General features: G+C 37.7%; 5 protein-coding genes across 7 annotated transcripts; 1 reads left to right on the top strand and 4 right to left on the bottom strand.

The window, feature by feature from the left end:
* Positions 1-142: 142 nt before the first annotated feature.
* Positions 143-4,503, top strand: LOC125187384 (protein INVOLVED IN DE NOVO 2-like). Its single transcript, XM_048083968.2, has 7 exons — positions 143-416; positions 1,225-2,150; positions 2,296-2,477; positions 2,707-2,775; positions 2,855-3,142; positions 3,436-3,651; positions 3,970-4,503. Exons 2-7 carry the CDS (start codon positions 1,244-1,246, stop codon positions 4,198-4,200), a joined length of 1,893 nt encoding a protein of 630 aa, XP_047939925.1. The 5' UTR covers positions 143-416; positions 1,225-1,243; the 3' UTR covers positions 4,201-4,503.
* Positions 4,504-4,725: 222 nt separating this feature from the next.
* On the bottom strand, positions 4,726-7,766 carry AGB1 (GTP binding protein beta 1). The gene is made up of 6 exons (XM_048086406.2): positions 7,497-7,766; positions 7,290-7,384; positions 5,788-6,212; positions 5,322-5,679; positions 5,112-5,225; positions 4,726-4,953 (listed from the first exon to the last, which is right to left on the bottom strand). The coding sequence occupies exons 1-6, from the start codon at positions 7,600-7,602 to the stop codon at positions 4,918-4,920; spliced, it is 1,134 nt and encodes a 377-aa protein (XP_047942363.1). The 5' UTR covers positions 7,603-7,766; the 3' UTR covers positions 4,726-4,917.
* A 1,810-nt stretch (positions 7,767-9,576) lies between these two features.
* LOC125189159 (glucan endo-1,3-beta-D-glucosidase-like) lies at positions 9,577-12,427 on the bottom strand. 3 transcript variants are annotated; one of them, XM_048086405.2, is made up of 7 exons: positions 12,138-12,422; positions 11,507-11,881; positions 11,152-11,435; positions 10,499-10,822; positions 10,105-10,279; positions 9,871-9,926; positions 9,577-9,793 (listed from the first exon to the last, which is right to left on the bottom strand). In XM_048086405.2, the coding sequence occupies exons 1-7, from the start codon at positions 12,202-12,204 to the stop codon at positions 9,728-9,730; spliced, it is 1,347 nt and encodes a 448-aa protein (XP_047942362.1). In that variant the 5' UTR covers positions 12,205-12,422; the 3' UTR covers positions 9,577-9,727. The 3 variants fall into 3 exon arrangements, with proteins under 3 accessions (XP_047942362.1, XP_047942361.1, XP_088914443.1); XM_048086404.2 differs by having other exon boundaries at positions 9,871-9,929; positions 12,138-12,418; XM_089058317.1 differs by having other exon boundaries at positions 9,871-10,279; positions 12,138-12,427.
* A 1,602-nt stretch (positions 12,428-14,029) lies between these two features.
* Positions 14,030-17,604, bottom strand: CAP1 (cyclase associated protein 1). The gene is made up of 10 exons (XM_048086403.2): positions 17,098-17,604; positions 16,294-16,462; positions 16,151-16,215; positions 15,610-15,928; positions 15,367-15,514; positions 15,176-15,285; positions 15,041-15,096; positions 14,881-14,937; positions 14,628-14,771; positions 14,030-14,392 (listed from the first exon to the last, which is right to left on the bottom strand). The coding sequence occupies exons 1-10, from the start codon at positions 17,374-17,376 to the stop codon at positions 14,306-14,308; spliced, it is 1,434 nt and encodes a 477-aa protein (XP_047942360.2). The 5' UTR covers positions 17,377-17,604; the 3' UTR covers positions 14,030-14,305.
* An 867-nt stretch (positions 17,605-18,471) lies between these two features.
* On the bottom strand, positions 18,472-22,871 carry LOC125189356 (putative receptor-like serine/threonine-protein kinase At4g34500). The gene is made up of 8 exons (XM_048086640.2): positions 22,131-22,871; positions 20,940-21,044; positions 20,728-20,850; positions 19,823-19,993; positions 19,608-19,737; positions 19,271-19,480; positions 18,851-19,000; positions 18,472-18,736 (listed from the first exon to the last, which is right to left on the bottom strand). The coding sequence occupies exons 1-7, from the start codon at positions 22,667-22,669 to the stop codon at positions 18,878-18,880; spliced, it is 1,401 nt and encodes a 466-aa protein (XP_047942597.2). The 5' UTR covers positions 22,670-22,871; the 3' UTR covers positions 18,472-18,736; positions 18,851-18,877.
* Between the last annotated feature and the right edge of the window lie 2,108 nt (positions 22,872-24,979).

The raw sequence follows: 24,979 nt of genomic DNA, 5'->3' as shown, positions 1-24,979 counted from the left end.
TCTCAAGCAGCAAGCGCTAATTACCACAGATTAATGAGTTCAGTGAGGTGAAATATGAATGAATTTGATGGAGTAATTCATATATAGTTGCTTCATTTGTTCTATTTTCAATTTGCGAAATCCATCTAAGCAAAATCCCTTGATTTGTTACAAGCTTACAACTCAAATTCAACAGGCTACAGATATTACTCAATCGTGAGCCTACACGTGTCGATTCACATTACTAAAAAGGGAAAATTGAAAATGAAAGGCATAATACGACGATCAAAAGTTGCAGAGACACCGCCATCATCCATGCACTGCTCCTCTTTCTCTCCCTCTCTCTGCAAAAGTACACATTTTCTTTCTCACACTCTAAAACCCTAAAGTTTCTCCTCTCGGCTGCCTACATTTTCTGTTAGCCTCTTCGAATTCCGGTGCGTCTGTGTCTAATGACTTCGTTTTTAGCTATCCTCTGATTTTAAGTTTGTGGATAATTATGTTGTTGATATTTTAATTTTGACTTGGAGGATGCGTTTTTTCTATTTTGCTCCTGCATTTTTCAATAATTTTTGGTTATTTTTGTTTGCCTTTTCATCCTGAAGAAAACAAGGATGGAAATCGGTTGGTATAAAGAGTTTTGGAGACTGGAAATTGGTTGCTTGCTGGTTAATACGGTGTTATTGACGACGCTATGTTTTTTTTTTTTTTTTTTCCTTCTCTGTTCACATAAAAAAACCTTCCATCCGAAATGTTTTTTTGGTTTTTAGCTTGCTGTGAATTTCAAACTCTGGATATTCGTGTCCCGTCATATGTTTTTGAGACTTTGAAATGGTGTTTCGATTTTCAATACAAAAATAATTCCGCATGACTTGTTCTCATTGTTGTTTGTTTTCTCCCCCTGGTTGTTGTTGTTGTTTGTTTTTTCCTCTTGTAATACTAATAAGGAAAATGATAATGTTGGAAATCGGTGGAAAGAACTTTTTGCAGTCGAATTTCTGTGTTTTACCTGCTTGCTGGTTGCTGGTATAATACGGTGCTTTTTAAAGACTGTTCCACTAAGAAATTAGCAATAAATAGACGAGGTTAGAGTTTTTGGTGTTTGGATTTGAAGTATAGCTCCTCTATGGTGCTATTGACCTGAAAATAATGAAATCAGAAAATGTCAATGTTATCATTTCAAGTTTTTCAACTAAGCTGTTACCAGTGTCATTTCTTTGTATTAATGCATTAAATCTACTGCAGGTATTGACTGTTGGTGAAGATGTCTAACTTATCGGAGGAGGATACTACTGATCTAAGTGATTCTGAGTTGGAAGAGTATGCCGATTCATGCTTTCTCCATTTGAAGGAATCCAGCCACATTATCAGAGTGTCAAAAGATGAATACCAGTGCCCTTACTGCACTCACAAAAAACAGCAGATATTTCGCTTTAAGGATCTACTGCAGCATGCTGCTGGGATAAGCCAGGGATCAAGTAAGAGGAAAGCGAAAGACAGGGGAAGACATTTAGGCCTGAAGAAGTATATGCTAGAAATAAATGCTGGAAATAATTCATTATTGAGTGAAGTGGATAACAGAGCTCTTCATGAGAGCTGTGACAAGAATGAACTCTATGTATGTCCATGGATGGGAATTGTGGCAAATGTTCCTGTTCAGCGGAAAAATGGGCGTAATGTTGGACCGAGTGGCTCAAAACTTAGGGATATGCTAAGAAATGAGGGGTTCAATCCTGTGAGGGTAATCCCTTTGTGGAATTTTAAAGGTCACTCTGGGTATGCAGTAATAGAGTTTAAATGTGAGTGGCTCGGACTCTATGATGCCTTAAGGTTCGAGAAGGCTTATGAGGCTCGCCATCAAGGAAAGAGGGACTATTTTTGGGATGAAGAGAATGTGGACAAGCTATATGGTTGGGTGGCTCGGGAGGGTGATTTCCACACAGACAATGTTGTTGGTGACTATCTACAGAAGCATGGAGATCTGAAGTCAATAGCACAGCGTCAAAATGAGGAGAAGATTAAAAATAGCAAACTACTCTCTCAATTGGAAAATACATTAGATGCACAAAATAGGAACCTGAAAGAAATGGAAAACAAATGCAAAGAAACTTCCATATCCCTTATCAATGTGATCGGCGAAATGGATAAGATAATCCAAGCTTTCAATGAAGGTATATAGTACATTTTATGGTGTTGATTATAGTTCTCTATCAAATATTTCTTTGTTCTTGTCTTTCTGATATTCTATGGTCTTTCCTATTTTTTTTAGTCTTGAAATAAAGCTTACATAAATCTTACGTTTGCAACATCTATTAGAAAGAAGAAAACTGCAGGAAAGTGCTAGTGGTCAACTACATAAAGTTCTCCAAGAACGTGATAGAATGAACATGCAATTGGAAGTTCAGAGGAAGAAGCTGGAGGAAGAGGAGCAAGAGTTGAAGGAACGTGAAGCACAAAATGAGAATGAGAATTTACGGCTCAACCATGAGAAGAAACAGGTAATATACCATCCCCCATGTCACATTCATTGGAAACAGGACTCACCACAGCTAGATTTATATCAATGGCTCATATCTGATCATGGTAAGGCTGGCTGTATCGGTGGTCGCTTGAATCTATGTTGGTCATGAACATTACCGATCCTCAAGTGTGTAGAATTTTCAAGATGTTATAGATGTCACTTATTTACTGCATACGTGTTGTTAATACTTCATTTTTTTAATGTAGAATGAAATGGCAATCTTGAAATTAAAGAGGGCAGATGAAAAGATGTTACTCTTGGCAGAAGAACATAAGGTGCTGCTTTTTTATTATATAACTTGAGCAAATGAATTTATGGTTTATATCAATAATTTAACTTCATTGATTCTCTTAGAAAGAGAAAGAGAAACTTCAGAGAAAAATGATTGACTTAGAAAGGGAACTTGATGAAAAGCAAGCACTGGAGTTGGAGATACGACGTCTCGCAGGGAGTCTGCAAGTAGTAAAGCACATGGGAGATGATGGTGACAAGGACATGTCAGAAAAGTTTAGTGCCATACAGAAAGAACTAGAAGAGAAGGAAGAAGAACTTCAAGATCTTGATCAACTCAGTCAAGCTCTTATTGTCAAAGAACGGAAATGCAATGATGAACTGCAAGAAGCTCGGAAGGAACTAATAAATGTAAGTAATTAACATACTCAGTATTTGATTTAACATCTAAGTATATGCTAATTTTGCTTCTTATTTTGCTGCTACATTACAAAATTGATAAGTATCTGCATTGTCTATGTACTTGCTGATGATGTCTCCTTTAGGAAATAAGTAAAAAGGGTTGTATATGGTGATTGGAACTGAATATATAATGCATTCCGTGATTATTTTTGAACTAGAGAATTCAAACTGTAGTAGCATCTACGCTATCTCTGCATTTAATTTCTGTCAATTTTTAACGATACAAGAATGCTTTCTGCTAGGAACTGAAGGACCAGTCTGCTCGGGCCATCATTGGGGTCAAGAGAATGGGAGGGTTAAGTAGTAAAGACTTCTTACCAGCAGCTAAAAGGATGTATTCGGATAGCAAGACAGAGCTCAGAGCTGTTGAGCTATGTACACAATGGGAGAGTCACATAATGGATTCTAACTGGCACCCTCTCAAGATCATCCAAACTGAAGATGGTAAAAGTGTAAAGGTATGTATTTCTAAAACTGAGGAGTATGAAACATTGTTTCCTAGTGTGCATAACTTCTACACATACCATCCCCATTAACAGAAAAAAACATGTTTGCCATGTGTGGACAATTAGCTCTCTAACATGAAAAGCATTTTTTATGCATGTGACTTTGATATGTGAATTTGTGTTGCAAATGAATGTTTGCTATTAGCTGGAAGTTGAATTTTATAGCCTATTTCTTGAGGTATATTGACAGACTTTGCCTAAATGGCGTTTTGATGCTTTAAAATCCGAAAATGATGGGTGCTATTTTCTTCCCTGTCATTGTACTATTAGGCAATACTAAATGAAGATGATGAGGAGCTGACGCAGCTGAGGATTAAGTTAGGCGAAGAAGCCTACCAAGCAGTTACAACAGCTTTGATGGAGATGAACGAGCATAATCCAAGTGGTAGGTATGTAACCAGCGAGCTGTGGCATAAAAAAGAGCAGAGAAGAGCAACCCTGAAAGAAGGAATAGTATATATCATCAAGCAATGGAGCACACTCAAAAGCAAGAGACGCTAGAGACTAGTTCCTTTACAAGTATATGTATCCCGACAGCACAAAACCTCAGTGTTCTTGTTCTGCTTTTCGTTTTTTTGAGTTCTGCTGGAGCTATAGATCACTGGAACTAGAATTATGAGACACTATTTTGGCAAAGAATCATGAGCATCACTATTAGTCTGGGGCAGCGGAAATTAGTAATTTAGATTAAGTGATTTTGGGTCTAAACTTTTGCCACCATGAATGAATGGTAGTACACTTGTTTGCCAAATTCTGCAGAATACTTGGTCACAATTCACGAGTCATATAATTTGGTTTTCTATCTGTTAGTGACTCTTTTTATTCATGTTATTTACATTTTCCATAATAGCCTAAAGCAGTTGTTGAAGAATCTCTGCTACTTGCAGACAATTTCACATTTTCACTACTAGCTTTGTAAAATTAAGGTATGATGATTAATTTCATGATATGAAGATTCTTGTAACAAGTGAATTATTTGGGGTTTGGTAATGTGAGATAATAGGCAAGAACAGTAACACGTTTGGGTGTTTCAGCTCAAATACTATTGCATAAAAATTTTCATTTATCTACTCAAACTGTCTTAGGCATCTCAAAGATTACAAGAAGAAAATACAACCAATAACGGTATCACAACCCATAGCTTGGACATACGAAATCTAGAATTTCGGATGGAGATATGACGACACTCATTTTCCACAAGAATCGGTTTCCAACTTCTCAGTTGACTCTTCTATGCCCTCCAAAAGCCCAGATCTGTCGGGGTATAAAATTAGTAATAAGATTCACAGTTCATGTCTATACATACGTTTTTGTTTGTGTGTATTACTGAATATTCATAAGCAGGAAAACCATTTTGTTAGCTAAAAGGAGTTTGAATGCATAATGGTGACGGGTGATAAAATAAGACTAACCTTGAGGTTTGAGTCCCAACTTCCTGTACATAGGGCACTACCATCAGCAGACAGTCCCAAACAGCTGATCCGACTACCGTGAGAATTTTGAAGTTTTCCCAAGTCCAATACAACCTATTTACAGGGCAGACGGGAATTGAGCAGCATATCTAATTTTCTATGAAACCATAACAATACAGACTCAGCATACTAAAGCAAAAATATTTAAACCTCTGCCAATAGAGTGTCCCAGACGTAGCAATCTCCATTGGTGTATCCAGCAAAGAGGAGACGACCAGAAGTGGAAAATGCAATTGAAGTTACATGAGGAGCCTCATTATCATCGTGTTGTTGATTGTACTCTTGTAGCTGGTGGCCTGTTCTAATGTCAAACAATCTGCAAGTTCCATCATCTGAACCCGTTCCAAATCTATACCCATCAGGAAAGAACTTCACTGAATTAACATCTCCCTCGTGGCCATGAAAAGTACGAGATGCTCGACTAGCAACACGGGTATCCCACAGACGGACAGTTGAATCACAAGAGCCAGATATGAACATTCTAGAGTTGGATCCATTTATAGAGACACTGAACCAGAAAAAAAAAAAAAAGCATTATTAAAGTCATTAACAATAAAAACAGATAAGCTCTAAAGCAAAAAATTTCATGTGTGCACTAGAAAGATAACGAGCATGCCTTAGAACGTCAGCAGTATGCCCAGACTGGAATTCACCTCCAAACACGGACGTCCTTAGGCCAGTGGTAATATCCCATAGGACACATGTTTGGTCACCAGAAGCAGTTATAAGGTGTGTATCCTCATCTGGAACATACTGGCATGATGATACATAACCCTTGTGCCCACTAAGCATTCTTGATACTGGAAGATTTCCATCCTTGTCGGTTTGAGAGTTCAGATTAAAGATAGAGCACATACTATCTAGGCCACCACAGGCAACGGATTGCCCATTGGGTGAGAATGCACAAGTCATTACCCATGCACAAGGTAGCTTAATTGCGTGAGTCTTCTGGCTTGTGAGAGCATTCCAAACTATTAACCGTCCATCTTGAGATGCACTGACTATACGATTCCTTTCTGGAGTCCAATCCAGCGAATACACCTAAGAACCATTTCAGATTTGCTTAACAAAATGAACTCAGGAAAAGAAAAAAACTTGTCAAAAACATCTCTTAGTGCATGCAATTTCTTTTTTAGTGGACACATCAATTTTGAATTATTTTCATCACAGCTAAGAAAGTCAAAAGTGATAATGGGATTGATGTACAGCTGACATATGTGGGATTGCCCAAAAGTAAGGCTTTGTCACATTCACCCTAATGCTACGCAGAACCTAGCAGTGAGACCCCAATTGACTAGGTAAATTCTTGGATAAATTTATGCCTCTAGTTCAACATTTATTCATGGTCATGAATCATGATATATGACACCCCTTAAGAAAAATTTCCAGTTAATTCACCTAGGACTCAACAAGGCCTTAAGAGAAGACAAAACACTATGACAATAAAGAGAAGCGGGGAATACACATCTATAACCCCCTATCTTTGCAATAAAGAGAAGTTTCTTATCAAAATAAAACTGAACCATGGTCAACAAATTAACTCATTAATTTACAATTTTGATCAAATGGATCTTTTCACTCATTCCATATTTTTTATCAAATGGATCTATTTTTTGTGGACAGAGAGGTAGTATAAATGAATGATATTTTTGTATATCTTTTGATACACATATATTATTCTTTTGATAATCTAGTCTTTGTTTTGGTAAACAATATACAACTATCTCAGGTATTATATTCACATTGAATGAATTATCGTAACACGAATCGTTCGTTTGGGCCACTCGTATTCATTACTCTAACGGCGCACTCAAATCAAACATGGCATGCCGAATGTTTAATTCATATCTCACACACCAGAATTTACACATGGATTAACAACCAGTTTAATGGAACAATTATTGTATTTCATTACCAATGACTAACTCTGATTTATATTTCCTCTCACAAGAAATGCAACCCCAGAATGATAAAAAAAAATTAGGTAACTGAAATTGGGAAAATGCTGGAGACGAAAAGTGATGCAAATTAGGTCATTAAAATTGGGCAAAAATGTTGAAGAGAAAAAAGTGGTAGTACATTTGAAGCAATAAAAAAATTCAGAAAACAAAGGATTACCTTTCCGGTATGGCCCTGAAGAGTTCGGCAACAAACAAGATCAGTGGGTCCAAAACTGACCCGAGTTTGTCCCTGCGACCGGGCGTAGCCGGCGACTGCAACAGAGAGGATGGAAATTGGAATGGTTAGATAGATGAATAGTAAGATGATAGTTAGGAGAAGAGCAATTGGATCTGGTGAGCATAATGAGTAAGAGCAATTGCAAACCATCGGTGTCGAGAAGCAGGAGGCGCTTCTGCTTCAATCTGTCCTTGAGAGAATTAAGAGTTTCCGCAGCGGCCGTGTGGCGGTCCTTGAGCTCAGCGACGGACATGTTGTTTGTGAGCGAGAAATGAATTGGAAGCAGAAGAAGAATTAAGAAGTTGAATTGAAACCTAGGGTTGACATTTTCGCAGAATTGAGGACGGAATCGTGGAATTGAAAGAGGTTTGGGCGTGGAAGCTGCTGCCTGCTGGTGATGCTGAGAAATGAGTTGGACTTTACAGACTAGAGAGAGACGTTGGGTTCATTCACTTCATCCGCGGGGCCCACCTTCTTGCTGACGTGGATATAACATCTTTCCAACAGTACAAACTACAAACTACAAATTCGTCACCCGAAATCGGTAAAATCATGAAATCAATCGAAAAATACTAATTTCTTTTGAATTTGTTATCACTCATCTAAATATCTCATGCTGAAAAAATCATAGAGTAGTTGTTTTTGTCATTTTTTTATGATTAACTCATTATTTTTGACATTCAGTTATTATATTAGATAATAATTTCACCAAAAATATCATCATGGATAATTTTGACCAAATCTAACACTTCATAATTTTTCAAACTATTATTCAAAGTCGTGAGGTAAATCAGAATTTGACTAAATATCATGGTATTTTCAAGAATTCGTTTAGCATTAAGAATCCACTTCTTTGTACCGCATTTTAAAGAAATGTGAATAAAAAAATCAAAGGAATGTAAATTTCATATTTTTTATGAATAAAATGAGTTATTGAAATATAAAATTTATTTACTATTTATAATAAAAAAAATTAAACACACTTTTTATGATAAATGGAACAAAATACCAAAAATGAGACTTATATTACCGTGGGAGTAGAAAATTTGTTTTGGGTCATGGAGGCATTGTTTACTTATTAACATCGAGCATCTATTTTATAAAATTCAATTTTTTTCATTAATTTTATAAAGAGTGGAAGCTCATCATACAATACATCTTTTATAGATGAAAAATATGCATATTTATTTTTCAATCTTAACATAAAAAATTAGTACTATCAATTTCTACACCACTTAAAATGTTCACCATACATAAAAACTGTACAATCTTAACCTTACTTGCTCTATCGATTTTTTTGTCGACGATAATGTTATTTTTATAAAATTCTTTTTCTTTTTTTGGAATGCACTGATTGCATCGAATCTGTTGCGTAACATCACTTGAACTTATTTGGGACAATTGATTTGGATGGCATCGAATTTTGAACGATTATTTTAAACATTTGATTTTTTTTGAAAGAAAAAAAAACACAGAAAACTGCAAAACGACATAATTTCATTTTGGACACATCCCTTTTGCTTTATTTTAAGATCGATTAGCCGTTTCATTTTACCCAGAGGTAAAAAAATCATTCTAGACTAATCCATCATACACGGTTAAATGGACATTCATTTGATCATTTCAACAATAATTTCCACATTTATGCGATAATTTTGGATTAGTTACACTTGAAGGCACAACTTTTAAGCTAAATTGCAACCACCGCGTCATTTTAAAGTTTCAAACTATCAATTTACAAAATTACATGTTCAATGGCAATCGCCACACGTTGCAAAGTATGAATAATCAATTCAATCAATTAATATTGAACGTCAATTCATATGTTAAAATGTTGCTATGCTTTATTAAAATCCAGTCTTTAATCTCTCAATTCAAAAGCTTAAATTATGATAATTCTTTACAGTCGAAAATAATCAGATTTGAGAGTAGTTGGACTAAAATAAATAATCAAATAAATAAAGTGGATAGTTATACTCCTATTAAGTTGTCAAGGTACGATGGTTGGTAGTTGTATAATTAAAAAGTATACTACTCCAATTATTAAGTAGAATTTATAGTTCCAACGGAACTCTTTAATTATTTACTCTATTTTCCAACAATCTATTTATGTGGTTCTTCACATCATCATCACCACACTCTATATTAAATTTCAATCATTGCAACTTTAAAAAAAAAAATACTTGGGCCTATATTCCCTAATCAGCCAAAACACCACAAAACAACATAAAATCAAAACTAAATTTACTACATAAACAAAAATTAATAAAAAACATCAACAATTACATGGATAGAGTATCCAATCCCCCAAATAACATATACACACTTCGTAGAAGTACTATTTTGCCACAATAGAAGTAATTACCTCAATCGAGCTCCTAAATAATTTTGTGTTCGTGTTTGTGTTCGTGCACTCCGAGAAGAGTAGACGCAAGAACCAGAGCCTGCAAAAAACACACAAATCATCACATCACATTACACATATAGCTAAGGAGAGAGGGCTCATAACTCATTGTCTTACTAGGATTACTAGCGGTGACGGCTGCCGTCTGCTTGAAGCCGCGGTCGCCGGAACTCCTGCTATAAGATTGATAAAAAAGATTCATAGCATAAGTAGCGTGTGATGCAACATTTGTAAGTTCAAAACATGCACCACCGGGCTCAATCGGCCCCACAATCGATGCCTCGGCCGCAAGCATATTGAGATTTGCTTGCAGCTGAGCATCGGTTATGCCGGGCCTAGGCAAGGACCAACCTGCTATAACTGGGCTCGGTACTGGATTGATCGTCGGCGTCGTTGGAGCCGGATTCACCGGGGTCGACACCGGCGTCGTCGGAGCCGGATTCGCCGGAGTTGTCGGGGCCTGAGTCGTTGTTGGTGCCGGAGCTGCCGGGGTCGGCGCCGGAGTCGAAGAGGTCGGGGCCGGAGTCTAACCAAATCAATTAATACTATATCAGATTGACAATACATACTACACCCTCCGTCCCAACTTGGTTGAAACGTTTCTTTTCGGCACGGAGATTAAAAAACTATATTGGTTCATACGATATATATAAAGAAACCTCATGATAAAATAACCCTAAAAGCATATAACAACAGTTATATCATTCAAAGTAAAAATCACTATAACTAGAAAGATATGCCTCACCTGTGTGCTCTTAGCGAGGCCAACATCGTAGGTCGCTGAAAGGTCGGGCTTGAAGAGTCCGAATGAGCGCTCCGAGGCAGGGCCGAATTTCAAATCCTCGTCATAGAGCGCAAATATGTAGGTATCGACGGATTTTCCAGGCATAAGGGGTGTCCCGACCTTCGACCTGAGGTGGTTTATCAAGTTCCCGTTGTAGGCTTTCGCGTTTTCCACAGTAGTACCAACTTCATTGGAGTCTCCTTTATAAGGCCAACCTGTCTCGGCAACCACAATCTCCACATCTTTGAACCCCGCCGACTTCAAGGCCGAGTAAATCGCATCAAGCTAAGATCAACAGAAGATACAATTTAGCCGAGAAAGAAAGGTGTTGGTTTCGTTCTGTTTTCATGTAGCCGTCACACACAACAAAATTCGAGCAAATTTATATGGAACAGAGTAGTACAAGAAGAAATGTGCAATGCTGCCTATGAATCTTGAAATAAATTTTGATGGCATATCTCTACATGAATGAAGATATTTTGAGTAAAAACTATAGTAGGGGAAAATCATGGTAACAAAAATGTGTGAGCTCACATTTATAAACACATTCATCAATCATCACAACATCATAAAATCCAACACCATATTTAGGTGATAAAATCCAAGAAATTTACCTGAGCATCCCACATGTTCATGTACTTGATGCCGGTGTTTGCGTCGGGTCGGCCAGCATTTGGTTGGAACAAGCAGAAGGCCTTGGTCTCGGGCCGGGGGTCGTCCCGGTACGCAAAGAAGGGGTAAGGATTGATCATCAAGGGCGCGCCATTCGTGCTGAGGAATTGTAGCACTCCTTTCATCGTGTCACCGTATCCGAAAGCCCCTCCCGACGGGGGCTCAGACGCGCTTAGCACCGCCATCGAATGGACTGTCGACACCTTGATCTTCCCACCCAATGATGCTGCCATTTCATTTCATCAAAATTAAGCACACAAATATCCAACTCTGTTGCTATAAAACTTTGATCAATACCTGCATTGAGGGCATTTTGGACATTTTGCATGGCCGGCACGAGCTGCGCCGCTAGGGTCTGATCGGTGAGGGTGACGACCTCGTTGCCGACGGTGACGACGATGATCTTGCTGGCGGGATAGAAGGCCAGGACGTTGGAATTGACCCAATTTCCGGCGAAATTGGGGTCGGAGGCCAGCGCCGGAATGTCGCCGTTGGCGGCGCCGATGACTATTCCGATGCCGGTGTTGGCGAGCGCCTTGATGATCGCCGGGTCGGCGCCGTACAGGCGGACCTTCTCGATGCTCGTCGACTGCAGGAGCTTCGCCGTGGCCTCCGGCGGCGGCAGGTTGTCCGCCACCTGCCCGTAATTTACTCCGATGAACGACTCCGAATCTTCACCAAAAATGAATTTTAAATTGGTCAAAATCAAGTCTTCTTTAATTGCATAAAAATAGAAACTTCCTTTTACTGGTTTATTTCGCAATAAATTAAATCAAACATGGCAGCGAATTTTCTTAAGAAAGATGAACAATTTCTTGATTCTAATAGTATAAATTATTAGTATCTAAATTCAAGAAAATGGGCGTGTGAAAAAAGGAATCTTGAGAAGTATCATTGAAGTTCAGCTGAGAGAGAGAAGTAGACTTACTTGCAGAGTGAAATGAAAGCAGTAAAAAACAGAAAAGTGCAGAATATGTCTGGAAATCTGACGCCATGGGTGTTTGTGTAATGACTGATTGTATAATTTGTATATTTTGAGAGGGAGAGGATGGGAATGAGGAAAGGAAGAAGAGATGTGTGTATTGTAGTAAGAGAAGTGCAGCATAAATTTGGAGTGAATGAGGGGGTTTGGAAACTAGAAACGTGGAAGATTGGGTAGTTTAGATGGTGGAAGAAAGAGGGGTAGAATTGGAAAGTTGATGCAATGGAGAAAAGTATTTGTGTTCATTCAAATACTTCTCATCTAAGCAAATTAATGACTACTTTTATTGGATTTGCTTTATGGAACACATTCAAACCATTTCTTTAAGTACCGGAATAAAATAAAAGGAATTTTAAATGTCATAGATTTGTAACCTTGTTGTTCTTATGTGAGAATGAAAATGGAATATAATAGGAATAAATAAGATTGAAGATGCATTTTGTAGGTTTTGTTGAGATTTAGTTAATTATTTGTGGAGTGGTCTGTGATGTGTAGTATGTTTGGTGGTAGTAGTAATAAATTATTTGAACACATTTAGAGAAAATAATGAGTCATGTTGGAGTCGTTGCACTTGGACACTAAGTAAACGATCTTCTTTTTCTCTCTTTTTTTGAGGACTCACTTTTCCAACATAATTAGTAGGGCTACTACAAGCTTTTTCAATTCAAACATAAATTGAATGAATTTAATCATTCACTATCTTAAGTTAAAGATATACCTTTAGATTCTAGGAGTATTTATAACAAACTTTTGCATTTAGGTTTTCGAATATTCCTTTATCATATCTTTCAAGAGATTGATTCTAAACACCATCTTATGTTATTCGAATTTGAATATGCTATCTATCTAATGAATTATATATTCAATATTTATTATTCTTTAAAAGGAACAGTGTTTTTCCTTTATCGTATGATAGAAAGCTTAATGTAGATCCTAAACTAAATTACCAAGAAAAGAAAGTTGGTACGAGTGTACCTAATATCTTTATTACGTCAGATTGGACAGAAAAATGAATACACAATCTGAAAAATGAATACACGCATAATGCAGATATTGAAAGTTTCGACAGACCAAATTCAAAGATCAAACAAATAGTTAAGTGAAATGTAGGCATCATTAAATGCTACTACTATGTAATTGCAAAAGGAGCAGAAATTATTCAACTATGCATTTCAAAATTTTCGAACACTGTCCTTTGATAGTACTATTATATTTCAATTTGGATTTTTTAAAAAAGAGTTGATGAATGGCAAGAAAATAAAATATTTTTAGTAAAGTTGCAAGCATAATTTAAATCTTAACTTTATACATTTAGGTTTCAAATTGGACAAGGAATCTGAATCACCTGTAAATGTGTAAAGGTGCTGGAGAAGTAATCAAGTACAGCAAAATGACAAAGAAGCCCACCACCGAAGCAAGGGATGACAAGCAGCTCCTGCGATACTTGTACAGATCTAACTCTACATCTAAATACAATATTATTAGTAGTAGTATTAAGTATTCACTAATTATTTTATTACAGTTAACCAATAAAATCCATAACTACGTGGTGGGAATTGGGATGGCAGCAGCTGCACGACTAAGTTCAACTATGATTCACCCAAAGGGCCAAAACCATAATTATCTCAATAATATAAGAATGAAGTAAGACCAAACAATCATAACGTCAACACGTGTGTTGAGTTATTTTTGGGTCAATTCATTTCTCTCATAATGTAACTCTATTATGATAATTAATCCATGTCTGCTTTCACACTAACATAAAAGATTGGACAATCGACAATTACACCGACTCAAAATTCAAAAAAATCTTTAAATTAGAGGAGAACAACGGTAAGTAAAACCAAATTCTGGAAATAAATTTTCACTAGAGAAATCAAACACCAGATAAACAAGAAAAAATTGAGTAGTGCCCCGAAAAAGAAAACAGAGCTTCTTCAAGAAGATGCACACTAGAGGGCAGAGCATAATAGCACAACACAACAATGATAATCAAACAAATATTGAATGGGTGTGGCAGGTCAATCAACCGAAGAAGAACACTTGAAAATTCCCCAACCTTTAAAAAGAAAGGGTGACGGGGAAGGCAGCTTCATTGATGCTCGATGGTCTTTTCAGCCACCAGAGTGGGAGACTGGAGTTGTCACAAATTGCCCATCTTTGTAAACATGGATATACTGTTGTGGTAAAGCATGCTCAGCCTGCAAAGAGAACACATAGCTTTTTGATTGATTCTACATAATTAAGTAATTTTGATGATACAATAATTTATACGGAGTAGGAGATCATTAGTATCTGAAACTCTATTGTGCATATTCAAGATAGTGTTATACGGAGTACTAGTTTTTAGTAATAAAATGGTGTTTTTGGAGGACTGATCCAGCTTTAGTAGAGTAGTTTGATGCTAGGCAGCTACAGAAAAGCATCGAAACATACCCAATCACCGTCCGGTTCAGAACCAGGTACCAATACATTGATTTCACTCGACTTTGCTGACGTAATAGAAGCACCCAATGCGTCTTTGCTCAAGTACAACTGGCAACCTGCAGTATTGTCTACTGAGATTGTTGGAGCTGAACCCTACACAAGGCATAGCAGATGGCTCATTTTACATTCAAGGAAGTCAGCCGTGTGTCATTAGTAGCCACGACTTACAAGTAGACACCTAAAAGAATATTAGTGGTTTTACCTGACATTGCACCTCTACGCCGCTGCAATTGACGATCTCACAAGCTGCCACAACATCCTATTCCCCAAATTTAAGAAAACGAGTCAGTTTGACCTTATTGCCAAAGGCTTAAAAAAGAGTTCTAAATAAGCAGCAGGATTGTCACAATTCCTTCACCAACCTTGAAGACCACCCCCATTTTAGTGCAGTTATCAACTGTAATGTTGTTTACTTTGCCTGCGAGTATTCTGGATTAAGCCTTTGATGACTTGCAACAAAAGAGCTGAACTTAAAATGAATGCCAATCGTTACTTACCTTGAATCTGAAGAACTGAATTTTTGCAGCCAAACACATAGACTGTCTGCTTTGAATCACAATCATCAATTACTAGATTATTTCTTCCAATTTGATTCTCAACAACCCATCTGCGCACACCATGGCAGTTAGTTGTCAAAGAACTCAAAAGCAGGAAATATGCCTTTGGGTAAGCATAAACTTTTACTCACTTACGACCCATTTGAAGCTCTAATTTTGGAGGTCCTGACTTTGAGAAAGAAGATGAACCAGCACGAGCTCCCTTCTCAGGAGCAGTAACAATGCCACTTCTGTCTGCACGATTCTTGGTTTTCATATCAGCTGTGACTTTCTTCAAACCTCCAGTACCAAAAAAAAAAAAAACCCACATAAAAACGGAGAATAAACAAAAATTTCCACGATTAAAGATTTAGAGATTGGAAATTGATAATTACCTGAAGTAACTGGCTTTCCAGAATTGAGTTCTGCAAAGACAGCAGACATTCCTTCTTTAGGGGCTGTAGAAGAAGGTTGAGCTGTTTCAGAACTGAAAAGTGAAGCAGGTGGAGGGGGTGGAGGAGCAGGAGCAGGAGCACCACGGGTCGGAGCTGCTTTTGCTGGGGCAGCGGCTGCAATCTTACCCGTGGCATTCCATACAGGCCCAAGTGGGTAATGAGCCTTCACGTAATCCCTCAACCCTGGCAAATAAAGTTCTTTTAAAGCCTTAGCCCACTCGACATGGTTTACATCTTTGTTTCTGTATTCCACAAGGACCTGAACAAAATAAAAAAGAATTTGAATTTTCCGTCAGATAATTGTGGCCAATCTTATTAGCAAAACAGAACAATTGCTGCTGATTCAAGTAGGACATAAGAGGAAGACCAACTTAAGATAATGAAAATACAAATCACACAATAGACAAAGTTCCTATGAATCAACCATCAGCTCATCTTTTCTTTATGTTCTTGAACATGGAAGGTTCATAAGTATTAGTACCTTATTGCAATAAAATTCAGCCATTTGCCAGCTTTCTTCTACATGTGCTATAGGCATGCTCATACCTACAGCGAGATAGCATATTAGTTATAGTTTTTTATACAAAGGCAATGGAGTGAATTATGCAGGTAAGGTTCTCTTACCACAATCTTTTCCTGTGTATGCAATCCATGCCAGAGCAGCCAGACTATCGGCACCAGTCTTCAAGTGGTGCGAAAAATCAGATCGTCTTCCCTCTGCCAATGCAGAAGCTTTGCCAATCGCCTCGTTCAATGGCTTAAGAAATTCAATCAGGCCTGCCATATCAGGTTTCTGCACAAATCACACACACAACGAGAGAGGTTAGACTGGCATCAAGTCTGGATACTGAAGCATCTTTTCTAGGACATTCTAGCTATATCATTTACAAATGTCAACAGGAAGGTACCTCAAAATTTCCCAAAAACTAAAAATAAAAATAAGAGCAGTGAACCATCACTGTTTATGTCATCACAACCAGCATCCACCAGAATAGGTTCAGCGAGTAAGGATGCTCCACAATCATAGAGCTATAGACCACATTGACACCTACAGATCTTGAAGCAGAATTCAAAAACTACTACGCATTCAGAATAATACCAATAGTAGTCTACCAATCAGGCCTCTCAGCATCCCAAATTTGGATCGTCTCCTACTTTCTACTAAGCTGGCCTAATTGCACCCCTCTTCAAAAAGATGGAACTAAACAGAGTCACATTCAATCTCACTAATTTCCGCATTAGGTCGACTAATTTCACTACTAATTATCAAGTAATTCATGACTACAAAATAGATACCCAGAGAAATAAGCGGAAATTAAATGCGTCAACCGAAAGCTAATAGCTTCGAATCTAAGCGGCAATTTAAACACTTGAAAAGCCTAAAAACACAAGCAGCTAAAGCGTTATAACCGATGGATTGCAACAAACCTGAGTTTGCTTGATTTTGACAAGTAGCTCCCGCTCCGCACTAAACGCCTCTGCAATAGCCTTAGACACATCCAGAACCTTTCCTCCGATCTTCTCCGCGGCGCTGGCAACTCTGACAACATACTGCGAAATCAGATCATCAAACGCCACAATCGACGGATCCGTGGCAGCCGCATCTCCGCCATCCTCCGGCGCAGCAACCTGCCGGGATCCTCCGATCGAAAGCGCCTCCAGCCGCACCACCGCGGCTTCGAGCCTCTTCACCAAACTCTCATCCATTGCAGTTTTCAGTAGTCGGTCGAATCAAAAATCTTCAATCAGCACAAGTCATACACAACGGATCTGGTGCAGGCACGAGTTCGATGGTGTGTGTGTGTCTTCCACAAATTTCCTCGAATTTTTAAAGGAATTTTATTTGTTTCTTTTTCGCCAAAAGGTGAGGAGGTGAAGTCCAACTGGTATGTTTATGGTCTGAGTTGCGGAAGTCACAGATAATTCCTTTTTCCGGAAAAGATTAAGTATATCTGATTTATCTAATTTATTTAATTGAGTGGAAGGAATGTGGGGATACACGTGTCGGTGGTTTATTGGTGAGGTCAGTGTTGTGGAGCACCTGTCGCAGAAGCGTAAGGTAGAAATCTTGAATGCTTGGATTCGAGCGTTAGCGTTAGCGTTAGCGTTTGCATTTGCATTTGCATAATGTATGGTATATATGTTGTAAATTTAATTATAAAATTTGTCAATTGTTCGTAATATATTTTAAGTTGTGAATATTGCCTAATTAATTTTTACCACAATCCAGATGTTCGTGTTTATGTGTATATATATGCATCTGAACAATCGATTTCTTGCTAATTAATTCATACTCGAAGACAAGGGACTGAGGGAGAAGAGTGTTAATTCGAATTGATATCTAAATAACGCCACATTTATAGATGTCGACAGGTTAAAAGGCCATTTGTGGGATCATGATTTTTGTAAATAATGTTGGAAACATTTATAAAAGGAGTTGAAAGTTATAGGAGTGGAAATCAATGTGAAATAAATATCCAGAAAAGGATATGAAATAGGAGATCGTTCTTGTTTGAATCAAGGCATACTAGTACATGGTTGAGAACTTCCTAGAATGAAATCATATACTAGTACTACTAAACATTACCCTTTAACTACATGAGATGAGACCCCCGTGTCACATTTCAATTCTGAAATTATAATGCTAATCTTGATTATATTTATTTATTATTACTAATCATGAAATTTAAAAATTTCAAGAATCCCCACTGCTGCCTCTGGAATCTGGATCCTACAACTTAAGCTTTCACAGGAGAATTTTTGTCAAAGCAAGTAAAACACGGAAAATAGACTAGTTCAAAATCTGTGAAAACAATATAAATAAATCAAAGTTTAGTCAAATAGTACATTGTTTCTATATGTGTTTTACATATCTCGCATATATATCACCTATAAATGGGGAGGGGGAGTATTATCAAGAAAATACATGGATCACAAATCACACTATATATATATTCACATTAACCTTTAAATGCCGACGCAGGAGAAGAAAAATTAAAAGAAAATTCTTCAACTTATCTTGTTTAGAGTCGAAATTTCTCCGCGATTGGGTGTTGGCAGTGAAAACCTGCAAATTTTCCATGAAAATACTGACTTGCCTAGGCTAAACAGTGTTGAATTTTGGAATTCATACATATACTCTTATGCATCGTGCATTAATGCAGGAGAAAAACTAGAATACCTTTTTATGCATCTTTAATATGACCGTCTAGCTCCCCGTTGGTCTTTCTCCACCATCATTCACCACTTTCGTTTGTGCAGGCGGAATTTCATTTCTGCTAGTGGCTTGGAGATGATGTAAAGGAGCTGTATCACGAGCAAATCGGGTTCCCTGTAGAGTAAAATAGATGATATCTTGATGAAAAAGAACCACCTATTGCCAAATTCAAATCTAACTTCTCAAAATGATAACCAAAGTGTTTATGCATGTATGAACCGTGAACGGCACTTATATGTTATATCCACGTCTTCAGCATGTTCTTCAGATATTTGTGATGAAGGAGAAAGGTACCAGGCATGCATAATTAATTAACTACAGTCTCATAGTAGAAATATGCTAGAATTAAAGAATCCAAAGAAAAACAAGAGGTGTGTAGCTTACAGCACGGTAAGAGAATTCATCTGCCTCGAGCATGTGCACAACTTGCCCCATCTTTGGCCGTTTGTGGGCATCAATATCTATACAGCGCAGGCAAAGTAGTAATACTCTCTTTAAAGCTCTTGGGGGAGGAGGAACACTGATCCGCGGATCTACTAACTCTTCGACACGATGACTTGCTATCATCCCTTTGAACCAGTCAATCAAGTTCGTCTGAAATAAGGAAAGAAAAAATGAAACAGTGTACTTGCTTCTACTTGTTAATATGCCAGTTTAAAGGAATCAAATAAATAGAGCTACAGTCATCACTCATTTTTCAATGATGGATGAATTGTTTCACCTCTCCAGGTGGTCTGGAATAGTCTACCGGGCTCCTGCCAGTTATTATTTCCATGAGCAGAACTCCAAAGCTGTAGACATCATTCGTTTCGTTAAGCATGCCGGTACTTGCATAGTCAGGGCAGACATATCTGTGGTGATTAGGGAAACATTTGTGAGGCAAAAGAAGGTTATTGTTTGTGCTTCCTAACAGTTGAGGTTCAGAGGGAAACAAACCCAAATGTTCCCATCACACGGGTGGTGACATGGCTGGCATCAGATTCCAATAATTTGGCAAGTCCAAAATCTGATACTTTTGTATTCCATTTCCTATCCAAAAGTATGTTGCTTGATTTTACATCACGATGAACAACTTTGGGTTCCAGTCCTTCGTGCAAGTACGCGAGTCTGGCAAAATTTAAAGAAATCAGCTAGCACCAAAGAGTAACACAGACATGATTATAATAAAGTAAATGTATAAGATTTAACAGTAGAACTTGAGCAACTATTTTGAAAAAGACATTGTCTAGAAAACTGAGAAGACATGCACAATTAGTACTGTAACATTTTAACATGGCAATATGCAACCCAAGACAGAAAATGCTAATTAGAAAGCTAGACAGATTGAGCAACTACAAGATAAATAACCCAAGGATTATAAGCACACAATCCTATTACATGTTCAAGCATATAAAGAGGTCGACACGTGAATAACAATAGGAGCAATGTAACAAGTTAGGTTTCACAGAAAATACTTGCTTTTTATCTTAGGAAGCCCTCACAACTAGATCGTAACAGTATCTATCAATACACAGCACAGTAGATTGTAAAGATAGATTGATAGAAACCAAGCGCCACTTCCTAGCTTTCTCTGCAAATCTACTAATGTAAATAAAAGCCATTGGTAGCTCCCATCGTTTCTCTGTTTCAGATAATGGATCTTAGAACTCAACTTGGAGTTATGTACTATATTGGTTTAGAAACAGCAGAAAGAATTGAACACATGTGCATTCAACAAGAATAGAAGACTAGAAACAGAAACAAGGAGTAGTGAAATAGCCACAACAAGGACAAAAGTGTTGAACAATTATGGTAACACGCATAATTTAAATTTTAGCATGCAGTATGTAGGCTTCACTCACCCTCTGGCAGCTCCTACTGCAATTTTCATCCTGACCTCCCAAGTTAGAGGGCTGACAGGGCCTACATCACCATGCAACCACTGCTCCAAATTGCCATTATCAATGTACTCGTAAACAAGTAACCTGAAAGGGAAGCACTAAGTTAGTTTATTTAACAAAAACATGCTTTATCCACCCTGAAAAAAGGGTAACAAGTGGCTGAACAGACAGACCTTTCAGTGCCTTCTGCGCAGTAACCTATCAAACCCACAAGGTTCTTGTGTCTTACTTTCCCAATGGCTTCAACTTCCACCTTAAATTCTTCCTCTGCATGGCCCCTGACGGAGAACGATGAAAACATATGGTATCATCAAGATCAATAAGTAGGATATTTTAAAGTCAATGATAATTTAATAAAATTTATACTATAAGATGAAAATTTCTTTTATACACACGTATATCAGTAAGCTATATAAAACCCAACCAAATATATTAATCCAAGTATCGCACGCCATTCTCAATTTTTCGATCATTCTATAACATTGTATTTTGTCCTAAGTCTATGCTACATACCGTGGATAACATGAATAATGAAATGTAGAACGAGACTAGAACACAATGGTACTATGGCAGCATATAATAAAATACGGTAAAGATAAAAGAAACTAATTAGAAAGAAGCAAGATCCATTATAATCGCCTAATCGGTGATTAGGAAAAAAGAAAGAGAGCATATAGATAAAGACATAAAGTTAAGCAGAATTAGATAAAGCAATTCAACAATCGAAACATAATTTGATTTGGTAACAGCTTGTTAAAATGTAAAGTCCAAGTTGGCCCCGCATCAGATAAATAAGAATAAAATAAAGAAATGAAAGTGATTACTTTGTTTTTCGGTAATCCATAGTCAACAAAAACAAAAAGATTATGTTCCCCACACACTCAATTCAACATAATTCACAAAGCTTTGATTTCATGCAATTCTATCAAAGAATCCCTACCAAACACATGTTTCTCTTCCGAATTCGACAAGCAATAATTACAATATTTGCTTTAATTTATTAATAAGAGTAAAAATCACCTAGTAGGTCTACAAGAATCCACACCAACTTATATTACATCACCACCATTTATTGCATAATATAGTAAATGTTTAAATCTTCATAGCAATTTCAAATCATTTTTCATTTTACAATGACTTGAATTATGCTGCATTATATAGTGATAATATAATTACGAAATAATCATAGAAGGGACGGATGTCATATGCATACTAAAAGCGTAACAGATTAATCTGCAAAAGCATCTAAAACTGTAGGAGTAACTATTAATTTTATGTGGATATGCACAATTTATTGCAGTGTGACATAAATGCAAAGAATTCAAAGGTTCAAATGAAAGAGTAATTGCGTCGGTGGATTTTACCTCTTATTTGATAAATTTTTTATAGCAACCACAGATCCGTCGTGCAAAACCCCACAGTAAACGACGCCGTATCCTCCTTCTCCGATTACATTCTCATCGGAGAACTGATTCGATGCCGCCTGTAGCTCCCGTAAGCTGTAACACTTCCCCCACCCAAAGCTCCCCAAACCGTCGGTCGACACCGACTTAACCGACGACGACTCGCTCCGAGTCGTACTCGACTCGTAGCTCACCGAGCTCGCCTTTTTACTCTCCGACTCAATCTGCTCCGCCTTCACCACGTTCTCCACGACAAACACCTTCTTCTCGACAACTTTCGAAATTTCATCTGCTGCGCGTTGATCCGACTCATTAACCAGGGGAATGAGTCCGGCACCGCGTTTTGCGCCGGTACGGCGGCGGAGGAAGATGAAAACCAGGATGAAAACCGCCAGCGCGAGCAGGACGGTAACGATTACGACTACGTAGAGCTTCTGGTGGAGAATTGGAGTTTTGGCGGTGAAAGCGCTCCCGGCGGCGGAGTCATCGGAATCCGCCATAGATCGCGGCAATGCGGGGTTTGTTGCGTGTGTGGAAGACGACGTCAGTGCATGCCACAAAGGCTGGATTCAATGCGAGACTAAATTATAATTGAAAAAATGGAGGTGTAAATGATAATTGAGATGTCAAAACATTGATTAATATGCATATTAGGTTGATAGGGATTGGTAGCATTCAACCACAACGGATATACGATGAAAATGAGCGAGTGCAGGGAGATGATGGTGATGAAATATTGAATTGAGTGAGTTTGAATTTGGGCTTACGAGATAGAAAATATTACGGAATTGCCACTGTGAGTGAGCAATGGAGGGAAAGAGAGTGCACGCTATACTGAGAGGAGCGTGCTGCCGACCGTTCCCTTGTGAAATCACATATCTGTCCCCGTTCGCTTGATTGAAGGAGTTTATTTATGAGTAAATGTCAAAATTGGTTACGATTTTGGTCCTAAATTTTATCTTTTGAAAATTTTTGTCATGAACATACATCTTTTGGATTTTTTGGTTCTGAACATATGAATATTTTACGATTTTGGTCCTGGACTAACTTTTCCGTTAAAAACTAACGGTCAACGGATGTAATCCCAATTTTGACCAAATTAGACTTTTAATTCTGATTTTTTACTCCTTAATTAATTTCCTAATTATTTTAATAACCTATTTATTTAAACTTCCTAATTACTGTATTTTAACAAAAATTCATTTAAATGTCAGAATATATGAAAAAATAAAAAAGAAATAGAATTGTTCTTCTTCTCCGTCCACTGCGACCCCTCCTTCTACCCCCAAAACCCTTTCTCACCCTTGACACCTTACAAATCTCCCTCATCTCCGACTCCACAATCCATCTCAAGAACAGAGTTGCCGCCAATAGTTGAATAATCCAATTGGAAAAATAGAACTTAAAGGGACAAGCTTTTAAAAGAAATACCTTCGGGGAATGGGGAAACGAAAATGAGACTGTCGAGCATCGGGCAGCGGCTACCCGAACTGGACCGGAAAGCAGCACCAGCGGCTGCTCGTGGTGGAGACAATAGCCATTGTTCGTATTGGAGAGAGCAGAGGCTGCTGTCAAAGGCGACAGCAGCGGTATTGGCTGTCGAGCTCCCTACAACCGCGGATGGTGGCTCACGCAGTGAGAAGATGGGGACTGGCGGAGGCAGTCGTGTGCCTGAGGTCGGGAGGGGTTGTAGCAGTTCCTCTCCGATTTCTAAGGTGTGAGGGTGAAGAAGGGTTTTGGGGGGAGAAGGAGGAGTCCAGTGGACGGAGAAGAAAGAGCAATTCTATTTTTTTTTAATATTATTTATTTTTTATTTTAAATAAATTTTTATTAAAATAATTAAGGAATTAATTTGGAGTAATAATTCAGAATTAAAAGTCTAATTTGGTCAAAATCTGGATTAAACCCGTTGACCGTTAGTTTTTAATAGAAATATTGACGGAGGACCAAAATAATCAAATTTTCATATGTTCAGGACCAAAAAATCCAAAAGATAATGTTTAGAACCAAAAACGTAAAATAATCATATGTTCAGGACCAATTTTAGCCTTTACTCTTTATTTATTTTCCTATTTAGAACGTTTTAATGGTATTCTACTTACACTATAATTATATAAGTTATTCAAATAAATACTACTACTAGTGTTTGTTCAAAACTTAATTGGATAAATGATCGAATTATTTTATAAGATGTATAGTAGTATTTTCTTAAAGTTGGGTATAAATTCACAAGAGAGTTATATGGTAATGGTCTAATGGAGGCACAAATCAAAACAAATCGATGAGTTATATTTTGGTTTAGTATATCACATGACTGCACAAAGAATGCCCAAAATTATTAGGGGGTCAAATACTCTTTTACAAAAAAATTGTCACAAAATTTAATGTGCGAGTAGTAATTTAAAAGTATAAAATGACAATTATTAGGTGACAAACTAAATGATGAGTAATTTTTAGTGGACAAATAGACTATTCTTTATATTCCACGTATGAATTCCCTTTTACACCGTAATAAATATGGCCGTTAGAGCACTCCCAATGGAGTTCCCTAAAAACTCCCTTATTTCTCCCTAACTCCTGCCACATCAGCGCCACATCAGCACCAAAATTTATCCCCAGTTTTTAGCCAAGTGCTACATTGGTTTCTCCCTTATTTCTCCCTTATTTCTCCCTAATTTCTCCCTAAAAACTCCCTTAATTATCGCCGATTATCGCCGAGCGTCGCCACAGTGGCCGGCGATCGCTCGGCGATAATCCGGCGTTAGAACGCCACTCGGCGAAGCAACGGCAACATTATCGCCGAATTATCG

This window comes from Salvia hispanica, chromosome 5 (assembly GCF_029641045.1).
Source record: "Salvia hispanica isolate PSC_SH4W2 chromosome 5, Shi_PSC_v1, whole genome shotgun sequence".
NCBI lineage: Eukaryota > Viridiplantae > Streptophyta > Magnoliopsida > Lamiales > Lamiaceae > Salvia > Salvia hispanica.
Note: the sequence above shows the minus strand (reverse complement) of the source record. Positions and strands in the feature narration are given on the sequence as shown.

What these genes read in the sequence shown, in the direction of transcription:
- LOC125187384 (XM_048083968.2), top strand. Translation starts at nt 1,244, where the DNA reads ATGTCTAACTTATCGGAGGAGGATACTACTGATCTAAGTGATTCTGAG. An exon ending in AATCCAAGCTTTCAATGAAG is followed by an intron (nt 2,151 to 2,295) that starts GTATATAGTACA and finishes AACATCTATTAG; the next exon opens with AAAGAAGAAAACTGCAGGAA. An exon ending in TCTTGGCAGAAGAACATAAG is followed by an intron (nt 2,776 to 2,854) that starts GTGCTGCTTTTT and finishes TGATTCTCTTAG; the next exon opens with AAAGAGAAAGAGAAACTTCA.
- AGB1 (XM_048086406.2), bottom strand. Translation starts at nt 7,602, where the DNA reads ATGTCCGTCGCTGAGCTCAAGGACCGCCACACGGCCGCTGCGGAAACT. An exon ending in GGGACACTCTATTGGCAGAG is followed by an intron (nt 5,226 to 5,321) that starts GTTTAAATATTT and finishes CCCTGTAAATAG; the next exon opens with GTTGTATTGGACTTGGGAAA. An exon ending in GTTGGGACTCAAACCTCAAG is followed by an intron (nt 4,954 to 5,111) that starts GTTAGTCTTATT and finishes ATACCCCGACAG; the next exon opens with ATCTGGGCTTTTGGAGGGCA.
- LOC125189159 (XM_089058317.1), bottom strand. Translation starts at nt 12,204, where the DNA reads ATGGCGTCAGATTTCCAGACATATTCTGCACTTTTCTGTTTTTTACTG. An exon ending in GCTTTCATTTCACTCTGCAA is followed by an intron (nt 11,882 to 12,137) that starts GTAAGTCTACTT and finishes TTTTTGGTGAAG; the next exon opens with ATTCGGAGTCGTTCATCGGA. An exon ending in CGTCACCGCTAGTAATCCTA is followed by an intron (nt 9,794 to 9,870) that starts GTAAGACAATGA and finishes TGTTTTTTGCAG; the next exon opens with GCTCTGGTTCTTGCGTCTAC.
- CAP1 (XM_048086403.2), bottom strand. Translation starts at nt 17,376, where the DNA reads ATGGATGAGAGTTTGGTGAAGAGGCTCGAAGCCGCGGTGGTGCGGCTG. An exon ending in TTCAGTTCTTCAGATTCAAG is followed by an intron (nt 15,097 to 15,175) that starts GTAAGTAACGAT and finishes GAATACTCGCAG; the next exon opens with GCAAAGTAAACAACATTACA. An exon ending in CTGAACCGGACGGTGATTGG is followed by an intron (nt 14,393 to 14,627) that starts GTATGTTTCGAT and finishes TTCTCTTTGCAG; the next exon opens with GCTGAGCATGCTTTACCACA.
- LOC125189356 (XM_048086640.2), bottom strand. Translation starts at nt 22,669, where the DNA reads ATGGCGGATTCCGATGACTCCGCCGCCGGGAGCGCTTTCACCGCCAAA. An exon ending in AAAAATTTATCAAATAAGAG is followed by an intron (nt 21,045 to 22,130) that starts GTAAAATCCACC and finishes GTTCTCCGTCAG; the next exon opens with GGGCCATGCAGAGGAAGAAT. An exon ending in ATTCCAGACCACCTGGAGAG is followed by an intron (nt 19,481 to 19,607) that starts GTGAAACAATTC and finishes TCCTTATTTCAG; the next exon opens with ACGAACTTGATTGACTGGTT.